Raw genomic sequence first — 11114 nt, forward strand, 5'->3', positions numbered from 1 at the left:
TCCATCCACCTGATAGGTGTGGCATATCAAGAAGTTGATTAAACGGCATGATCCTTACACAGGTGCACCTTGTGCTGGGAACAATAAAAGGCCACTCTAAAAAGTGCAGTTTTGTCACACAACACAATGCCACAGATGTCTCAAGTTTTTAGGGAATCCATAGATTAGGGCCTAATGAATTTATTTCAATTGATTGATTTCCTTATATGTACTGTAACTCAGTAATATCATTGAAATTGTTGCATGTTGAGTTTATATGTTTCTTCAGTATATAAGGTAGTGCCAATCGAATCGAACCTTAATTGAATTATGTAGGGGTGGCTCCTCACTCACTCCAGAGATTTGTATTTACTTGAAACAAAGCATTAACACAGGATTGAACCTCCTCATTAATACTTCATCTTAATTAAGGCCTGTGTGTGCTCAGGGAGAGGGCGGGGGCTCTGCCTATAGGCCACGGGGAGGGATGGTGTGTTCAGGGTCTAGGGGAGGGGAAGCGTCCTGCTGTGTGCTGCTACCCTAGTATCTACTCTGCTTTCCCCTCTTCCCTCCTCTCTCCCTCTGTAACTCTAACGATGACGGAGTGAACAGGTAAGGAGGGTAGAGAGTCCCAAAGCACAGTGGGTGTGCTGCTGCCTTCCTCTCCACGCAGCAGGGTTCTGGTGTAGACACCATGAGAACAAATGGAGGGGGAGCGTCTGGCTCTGACCTTATTTAGTGTACACTGCTTAGGGTCCTAAGCTCAGTCCCTAAGGATGCCTACTTATGCCAGAGAAAAGAGGCTTGCGTCTCGCGCCACAGCACCGGATTCATAACAAGTCTGTATGTTCAGATGATTGGTTCATAGAACTTATATAGAACATAGAACTTACAGTATACAAATGAGTTAATTTGCCTAGTCCCTTGTTTAACATTGCAAAACACTACATATTGTACGCAACAACAAATAAGTGTGGATGGTTTATAGTTCAAGTAAATGAGACAACAGAGACTTTATACGCTACAACCCTCTTGTTGTTAAACTATGTTTAATTGCACTTGCCCACCTATCGCTCTCTCTCCTTCTATCGCTCTCTCTTTCTCTCTCTCTCTGAGCATATCTTGTGATGTGCTCAGAGCACCATGATGTTTTGTGTAACCTTTTAAACAGCCACCCAGTCTTCAAACTGAACTCCTCACTCAGTCACAAGCTACTGGATTCACACCACATGCCTGCAGCCTCCCATATCTCTCTCTCTTACACACACACACACACACACACACACACACACACACACACACACACACACACACACACACACACACACACACACACACACACACACACACACACACACACACACACACACACACACACTTGCAGTATGTCTAGTGTTAGTCATTTTAGTACCGGGGACTTTTAATGGGATATGAAATCTATCAGTCCACAGATTTTTGTTAATCTCATAGATATTGTACATCTTGGGGAAAGCCTCATGCATGACAGAGCTCTACTTGCTGCATCTGTACTGATGTCAGTCAGACTGTTCTTTTCACATTTGGCTTCACCAACTGCCCAGCACTCCCTTGTGCTCAAACTATGATTCACTGCATGACCAACAACTGTTTCCTTGTTCTTCTTTGATATATAACAACTCCTCTCCCCAGTAATATGTGAATATATATTTCAGTATGCCAGTGATTTTAGGGAGCTGTTAACTCTTTACACGCATGGGAATTGGCCTACTGTATATGCATAGGGCTAAATTGAAATGTTTCTTACAGAAGAAATATGAAAAGCATATGCATAACCATGGTAGCAATTGAAAGGGAACAGTTTGGAGATTATGGGGAAATGATTAGACCAAAGGTGAGGACACAACAGTTGACCTGACACAAGACTGAATGTGTACAGGTTTGGATAGATTTTAGCCATGTTTTCAATTTAAATGTAAAAGTACAATAATCAGTGCAGCTTCTCAAGTCCATGGGCGTTGCATTCCAGTATATTGTAGCTCTAACAGAGAAGGCCGATTGACCGGTTTTACTGTGTCGAAAAGGGACAACGCAATCCCCTCTAGTTACTGCCCTTGTTATCCTGGAGGTGCTTTCATTGAGCATGATATGCCGGCATAGGGGTGGAGGGGCAAGACCATGCAGGATCTTAAAGACAAGGCTTGCATCTACATTCTGCTTAAAGCAATCTAGACTAAATAAATTATGTTTGTAAATGATATGACAATGGTGGTAACTGTTTGGTTTGTTATCAAAAATCTTAAGTGTTTGTTTGTAAAGTGATTCAATTGGTTTCAGGATAGTAACTCCTGCTTGTGACCAGCATGTGAGGCAACATCTCAGATGTGAGAGGATCATAGCATACATATATAGTTTGGCGGCCTCCAGAGGAAGGAAAGGTCTTGACCGTGTTAACCACCTTCATAAAACTTCATAAAAATGACATGGGTTTGAGTGAGAGGACTAACTGAGGTCTCCAAGTGGCCACACTCCTCTCCAAAGTGTGCACAGTTCCTGAGTTATTTCAATGCACTTGTATGACTCAAAGAAGAGTCTTCAACTATAAGGTGCTTTTTTGAGCTCTCCTAGCTGTGCCGTTGAGGAACTAGAGCAAGCACACTTGTAGTTGTTTTGTTTGGAACACAGACCTGCATCCCCGTCATCACACAATTACTGTTGTTGTTTACACAATCCAAAAACGGCCCAATATTAATTATCAATCTGGGTCAGGTGAGCATAATTTGAAAGCTTGTTCTACTGCCAACATGACGAGATAAATTCTAAAATACGATCTTACAGTGTTAGGCTTTCACAAGGCAATTCAGAGAAACAGAACGGAATTGTGATGCGCATAGAAAGGAGTCATGAGTGCATTCAGGCGTACGTTCCGAGACAAATTTTCTTCAAAACAGACAAACATAGGCTCATTGTGTTCAGAACAACCCAGGCTATGACACCATGTCATGTTGTAACTGTATATCAAACAAAGTGATCATAAACATTGACACTGTATATGACATTAGTTTCATGATATGGAAATGTCAAGTGCACATTTGGACTCATGGCTGTTTGGCTTGCTTGTATGACTGCGATCTGGACTCAGGGGTAGACATAACATAGTAAACGAAAATCCAGCACACTCAAATTGGTATGATATGTTACGTTTGGTATGGTATGTATTAAATTTGTGGATGTGCATCATCCATTTGGTATGATATGTTACAAATTCCAATTCGTATGATAGAGTATGTTACGAATTGCAACTCGTACAGTATTTACGAATTTACAATACGCAAATGATATGCTACGAATTCCAATTTATTGTGGCTAAAGTTAGCTAGATGGCTAACACTAACGTTAGCTAGGTGGCTAACGCTAACGTTAGCTAGGCTAGGGGTTAGGGTTGGGGGTAAGGTTAGAGTTGAGTTTAGGAGTTAGGTTGAAGGGAAGGGTTAGCTAACATGCTAAGTAGTTTAAGGTAGCTAAAAAGTAGTAAGTAGTTGTAAGGTTACAAATGAGCTAAAATGCTGAAGCTGTCTGTAATGAGATTGGAACACTCAACCTTTGGGTTGTTAGACGTTCGTGTTTTTCTCCTTAAGTTAAATTCTGTCTTATGTAGCCATACCAAACATAACATATCATACTAATTTTAGTGTCCCGGATATTTGTTTATGTCTAATCTGAGACTAGCCTGTTGTATGACATCAAAGCAGTATTTATTATATTCCTTAACGTCTCAATAATTTACAGCATTTCCCTCACTCAGATGACAAAAATGTCCAAAAGTTGCTCAATTAGCGGGAGTGATGGGGCAACTTGTCTCGTGTGGTGCTCATGTTCAGAACGGCTGTCAGTCAAAATCCTACAGCGCTGTGAAGCGCAGAGCCTGAGCTCTGACGTGATTTATAGCATTTTACTGTACAGCCACTGCATTCCAATTTAGGCAATTATCAGGGCCCACATCTGCCATTTTCAACACGTAAATGGGTACAAGTGTAAAGGGCTACAGTCCTCTTTGGTTTTGCAATTTGTATTTCATGTGTTTTAGAGGTTTGAAACACAAACCTTCACAACAAAATGCATTTTTGGGAGCATGTGATCTTGACAGTTATGACTGTGGCCCTCATGGCTACACATTTTAACAGAACTGGCTCCCATTCATGAATTTGGAAAGCATCCTAGGAGGAAAATAAAATGTATCCTAGGGGTTTGGATAATACACAGCTGACATCTCCGAGGCAGCACAAACAAATGGGTCTTGGTCTGGTAGCAGAAAACTAAGAACCACAAGATTGTATATTGTTTAATTTAATATGCCTCCAAAAACACAATCTTGCAATCATAGAAAGAAAACAGACAGTGAAGTTGTGCTTTGGGCAAAGCCAATGTAAGGCAGGCTATGCTTTTGCTCCCATGGCTAAAGCTCAAAGGTAGAGTAAATATGTCATGCCTGGGATGGGCTTAAGAGATGTACTCAACCTATCAAGTTTATTCTGTCGCTTAGTCCATCTGTCCACACTGAGAATTGTTCCTGTTCATGGTTATGTTCAGTGTAAAATACCATGAAAATTCCCTGAAATGTAATACCGTTGATTTGAAATACATTTCATACTCATTTCAACCATTTGTCTTACGTCAGAGAAGGCAAGGCTATCTGTACATCTGTACATCATCTGACCTCAAAAACAAGACTTTGATGTGTTTTTTAACTGTGCACAGTTCCAGTAACTCATTTAGTGCTCACCATGTGGGCAGTAACAGTTCTTTACTCATGCTAAGCTTGAAGTGAGAGAGAAGACCTGCTCTGTTTTTTCCCAGGATGAGAGTTCAAGTGCAGGTCTTTGACCAAGTCTCCAGTCCATGTTTACACAACATATAAACCACACCTTTGGCTGCTCGAGTGGAGATCTGAACAACTGCCACAAAGATTTTTAATCTACACTACAGGGTCAAATCGTGTTCTCATTTTCAATGACTTTTTGGAAACATATTTTATTTTTGGGAAGATTTAGCAGTTACAGCAAATCATATTCACAATCACTAAAAATGACTAATTTATAACCATCTTCAGCTTTGGCCCAACATCAGCCTCTTTCTCTTACATGTCAATAGGCTGTGTCACACGTGAGGGAACAACAATTTTCTCATGATTGCCTCTTCTCTCTCCCTTTCCATCCCTTCTCTCTACAGAGTCGTATGGCAGAGAGCCTGCGTCTGTTTGACTCCATCTGCAACAACAACTGGTTCACCAACACCTCACTCATCCTCTTCCTCAACAAGAAGGACCTGTTGGCCGAGAAGATCAAGCGCATCCCTCTGACTGTGTGCTTCGCCGACTACAGAGGTCAGAACACCTACGAGGAAGCGGCAGTCTACGTGCAGCGGCAGTTCGAGGACCTCAACCGCAACAAGGAGACCAAGGAGATTTACTCGCACTTCACCTGCGCCACAGACACCAGCAACATCCAGTTTGTGTTTGACGCCGTCACGGACGTGATCATCCAGAACAATCTCAAGTACATTGGGCTGTGCTAGGACTGGGGATAGGGTGGGGAGGGGAGAGAGGGCTGCATGGCAGCAGTAGACCTATTCGCTACCAGGCCCATTACACACAAAGCCTGTCTGTCAGTCTCTTTGAGGAAGTGTAGGAAAGAGAGAACCTGCAAGGTGGAGCGAGGGGGTTGGGATTGTCAGGGACGGCTATAGGATCAACTGATCTGCTTGAAATATTAGAGTTGAGGGTCAAAGGTCAAGATGGGATTTACCCAAGGTCAGCATAAATGTGTTTGCACTGAATATATGAGTATGTAGAGACACACACACACACACACACACACATGCTTATGTTTGCTCACACACAAGGACTTGGGATCAACTGTCAAGCACTTGTTTGGCGTGGAAACAATGGATACTGAAGACAGCTACCCCTACCCTCTGCCTGCCAAACCTGGTATTGAGCAGGAGTTCTTGACTGGCAGTTTCAGAGTTACGTTTGTCATTTTAGGTTGTTTTATTTGCCTCAGTCAATTAATGCTGCTTTGCGAAAATCAATAAATTCCTGTGGATTTTCCCCTAAAAAGCTGGACAGCGGGTTTACCTGGCAAGGTATAGGGAGATGGTGAGTCACAGGTGTCCTGGGAAAATAGTTGGAGGACATGACTTATGTCACAGGGTTTCTATCCAAAGGAGAAAACTGCCACAGTTGAAAGCTGAAGTAAAGGGTATTTTCTACACACACTGTATCTCATTTATTGAGGGCTAAATGGCTCTTTAAGGTTATCTGTTTGTCCCTCTTCATTATATTTTCAGTTTTTTTTGTTTAAAAAAAATGTTTGTCAAACCTGCCCCTTAGAGCAGGTCTCTGACCTACCAGGAGAGTGTTACACTCCATAGAGTGGATGGTGTTCTCTAAGATCATTCCAGTTTCCAGCAACAAAGACATCAAAAACAGTGCCAATTTTAGTGTAAATAAAAACAGATCCCATCAATAATGTTGGTTTTATTGACAGAAACATTAAAACATGCATGATTTTGTTAATTGGGATATTGATCATTTTTTATTTTGGATTTGTTTTCTGTTATTTTAGGTTTAACTAATATATTCCCTAAAATATATATACAAGTCAAACACTGTGTACGATTGTACAGCTGTTGTCTAAGAGGAATTTATTGAAAAGAGTACTATAACTTGAGATGATGATGATGACAATGATGAAGATGGTGACGATGATGACGCCAATGACAAGCTCATTACAAACCCAGCATGAGATGATAGAGTGGGTCGGGGAGGGTTAAAGGGAAAAAAGTTTGAAGACTGCAAAAAATATGAATGCGAAAAAACAAACACTTCAGTTTAATCCTCCTTGCGCTATCTACATGGTAATTGTTATACAGTGGGTATGATGTGTAAATATACTGTAAGGTTCACTCTGTTAAAACAATAAATAAAAGGTTGAGTTGGAATACTGTAAGTGAGAGAGAATGTGAGAGAGAGAGAATGTGTGAGAGAGAGATAATGTGAAAGAGAGAGAGAGATAATGTGAAAGAGAGAGAGAATGTGAAAGAGAGAGATAATGTGAAAGAGAGAGAGAAAGCCCTGCTCTACTTCTCTCCTCCAACCCTCACCTTTTCAGCAGAGGAAACAACTCAGCTAAGGGCTTCAGGCTTGACAGGATGTTCACTTCAACAAAAAACAACCAATTTAGCCAAACAATAAAAAATAATAATAAATAAAATGAATTATGCAAATTCTGGTTGTGCAGAGAATGTGTTTTTGGGTGGTGGTCATGGGTAGGATGGGAGTAGACAGGGAAATACAGTACACACTACTGTTTCAGATCTTTATGAGAACAGGCTCTACACCATGTGGATGAAGCACTGGTATTATGTTTTGCTGTCTCTTATGCCTTTAATTCTAATCTAACAATACACCCGCCAACAAAAAAATATATTTTCGAAATTTTGAGTGGGACATCCTGTTCCTAAGCCATCTCTCTTTCTCTCTCTCTCCTAAATCACCATTAAAAGAGCTTGTTCTTATCTGAGCCACCATGCTACATGGTGGGGAGGGACAAATAACTAACACACAATTAGAGTAGGCAATTAAATTACGAGTAAATTGATTTAAGTGATAAATTGTTGCAGCAGAGATTTGACAGGGTGGCAGAGGCGGTTGGGATAGCCACAAATTCAACTCAGAGCACAAACCCTGATTGACCCCCTTCCTACTGCTAATGGTTCCACGGGTCATTGTTTGGCCATCCACAGCGCCTGCTTCTTATGGTTGGTTTACAGTCTGTCTATCGACATGTCTGTAGACAATTGTCGTAGCGACATCCTGAACATTCCATTGTCGTCCGACATCAAACTTGTCATTGTTATTATGAATGGCCAGTTTAACGACACGTCTGTAGACAAGTGTCGCTGGTCAAAACAAAGTTTAGTTTATACTCCGGTGGAATGTCTGTAGATTGTCGCTGTGACTGTCAGCTTCCTTGCCGCACAGACATGAAAAAAGTCTCTGCGACTTGTCGCAACGTCCATTGTCGTGGTTACCGGACTGCCACAGTTCTAAAATTATCAGATAGAATGAGCTACTTTTATTTCGTCACACTGTGGCAGTAAGAGATTTTCTGTAAGCTCGCCATTACCTTGCAAATAATAATGTTGTTGGGTTTACTTTCTTGTAATAATGAATAAAAAGATGCTAAAGTTAAGACATTGTCAGCTACCCCCTGGTCATTATTTGAACTGGCTAGCCAGCTAGCTAACTAGTATTTAACGAACCAAAACATTGTTTAAAAATTGATTTTAGTTGCCTGGCTTGCTGATTGGTTGACATTTACCAAATTCATTTTTAAAACAGATGGGTTTATTGGTGTTAAAATAGAGAAAGTATGCTATCTGGAGCACCTGGCTGCTTATACTTTTTCATAACGTTCATAAGTTTGGTGTCGGATGACAATAGAATGTTCATGATGTCGCTACAACAATTGTCAACATGTCGAGAGACGGACTGTAAACCAGCCATTTAACTTTTTTCATGTCAGTGCTACAAGGAAACTGACAGTTGCAGCGACAATCTAGTCATTCCACCAGAGTATAAATTAAATGTTGTTTTGACCAGCGACACTTGTCGCATTCTAATTGTCTACAAACATGTCGCTAGACCAAGTATTAACCGGCGATTACATAAAATGTATAGCAGCAGAATCGATGCATTATTGCTTCATGAAGTAAGCTCACATGGAATGATAGAAGTTGCTGAAAAAGAAAAGTCATTTCTCTTCCAGCTCATCAAATAACAATGCATTAAAATGTGTTAAAATGCAATGCATTTTAGTCAATAATGTATCAAGGTTCAAGTGTAATTATTAGTTGTATGTGCAGGATACGCATGGCAGACATCTTTCAATGAAATGCTCACTTGCAGGTTCCTTCTCAAACAAATCAAAAATCAAATCAAATTGTATTAGTCACATGCGCCGAATACAACAGGTGTAGATCTTACAGTGAAATGCTTACTTATACGCCCCTAACCAACAATGCAGTTTAAAAAATATGAATAAGAAATAAAAGTTACCAGAGGTTAAAGAGCAGCAGTAAGATAACAATAGCGAGACTATATACAGTGGGTACCGGTACAGGGTCAATGTGCGTGGGCACCGGTTAGTCGAGGTAATATGTACAGAGAGTAGAGGCGGTGTAAAAGGGGGAGGACACACACTATGCAAATAGTCTGGGTAGCCATTTGATTATATGTTCAGGAGCCTTATGGCTTGGGGGTAGAAGATGTTTAGAAGCCTCTTGACCTAGACTTGAAGCTCCGGTACCACTTGCCGTGCGATAGCAGAGAAAACAGTCTATGACTAGGGTGGCTAGAGTCTTTGACCATTTTTAGGGCCTTCCTCTGACACCGCCTGGTATAGAGGTCCTGGATGGCAGGAAGCTTGGCCCCAGTCATGTACTGGGCCTTATGCACTACTCTCTGTAGTGTCTTGCGGTCGGAGGCCGAGCAGTTGCCATACCAGGCAGTGATGCAACCAGTCGGAATGCCCTCGATGGTGCAGCTGTAGAACCTTTTGAGGATCTGATGACCGATGCCAAATCTTTTTAGTCTCCTGAGGGGGAATAGGTTTTGTCGTGCCCTCTTCACAACTGTCTTGGTGTGCTTGGACCATGTTAGTTTGTTGGTGATGTGGACACCAAAGAACATGAAGTTCTCAACCTGCTCCACTGCAGCCCCGTCAATGAGAATGGGGACGTGCTCGGTTCTCCTTTTCCTGTAGTCCACAATCATGTTCGTTGTCTTGATCACATTGAGGGAGAGGTTGTTGTCCTGGCACCACATGGCCAGGTCTCTGTCCTCCTCCCTATAGGCTGTCTCGTCGTTGTCGGTGATCAGGCCTACCACTGTTGTGTCATCGTCAAACTTAATGATGGTGTTGGAGTCGTGCAGTCATGAGTGAACAGGGAGTACAGGAGGGACTGAGCACGCATCCCTGACAGGCCCCTGTGTTGAGGATCAGTGTGGCGGATGTGTTGTTACCTACCCTTACCACCTGGAGACGGCCCATCAGGAAATCCATGATCCAGTTGCAGAGGGACGTGTTAGTCCCAGGGTCCTTAGCTTATTGATGAGGTTTGAGGGCACTATGGTGTTGAAAGCTGAGCTGTAGTCAATGAATAGCATTCTCACATAGGTGTTCCTTTTGTCCAGGTGGGAAAGGGCAGTGTGGAGTGCAATAGAGATTGCATCATCTGTGGATCTGTTGGGGTGGTATGCAAATTGGAGTGGGTCTAGGGTTTCTGGGATAATGGTGTTGATGTGAGCCATGACCAGCCTTTCAAAGCACTTCATGGCTGCAGACGTGAGTGCTACAGGTCAGTAGTCATTTAGGTAGGTTACCTTAGTGTTCTTGGGCACAGGCACTATGGTGGTCTGCTTAAAACATGTTGGTATTACAGACTCGGACAGGGAGAGGTTGAAAATGTCAGTGAAGACACTTGCCAGTTGGTCACCGCATGCTCGCAGTACATGTCCTGGTAATCCGTCTGGCCCTGCGGCTTTGTGAATGTTGACCTGTTTAAAGGTCTTACTCACATTGGCCGCGGAGAGTGTGATCACCCTGTCGTCCGGAACAGCTGGTGCTGTCATGCATGTTTCAGTGTTATTTGCCTCGAAGCGAGCATAGAAGTAGTTTAGCTCGTCTGGTAGGCTCGTGTCACTGGGCAGCTCTCAGCTGTGCTTCCCTTTGTAGTCTGTAATCGTTTGCAAGCCTTGCCACATCCGACGAGCATCGGAGCCGGTGTAGTACGATATGATCTTAGTCCTGTATTGACACTTTGCCTGTTTGATGGTTCGCAGGAGGGCATAGCAGGATATCTTATTAGCTTCCGGGTTAGAGTCCCGTTCTACCCTTTAGCTCAGTGTGGATGTTGCCTGTAATCCATGGCTTCTGGTTGGGCTATGTACGTACGGTCACTGTGGGGACGACGTCATCGATGCACTTATTGATGAAGCCCGTGACTGATGTGGTGTACTCATCAATGCCATAGGAAGAATCCTGGAACATATTCCAGTCTATGCTAGCAAAACAGTCTTGTAGCTTAGCATTTGC

At 42.4% G+C, this 11114-nt stretch overlaps 1 protein-coding gene across 2 annotated transcripts in view; it reads left to right on the top strand.

Moving 5' to 3' along the window:
• LOC120026400 (guanine nucleotide-binding protein G(z) subunit alpha-like) overlaps window positions 1-7217 on the top strand; it is a 38508-nt gene extending 31291 nt beyond the window's left edge. For both annotated transcript variants that reach the window (XM_038971260.1, XM_038971259.1), the window contains one exon: window positions 5185-7217. In XM_038971260.1, the coding sequence (XP_038827188.1) occupies window positions 5185-5529 (345 nt within the window). In that variant the 3' untranslated portion in view covers window positions 5530-7217. The remainder of the gene's footprint in view (window positions 1-5184) is intronic.
• Window positions 7218-11114: the final 3897 nt, after the last annotated feature.

The sequence above is a fragment of the Salvelinus namaycush genome, chromosome 31 (assembly GCF_016432855.1).
Source record: "Salvelinus namaycush isolate Seneca chromosome 31, SaNama_1.0, whole genome shotgun sequence".
Taxonomy (NCBI): domain Eukaryota; kingdom Metazoa; phylum Chordata; class Actinopteri; order Salmoniformes; family Salmonidae; genus Salvelinus; species Salvelinus namaycush.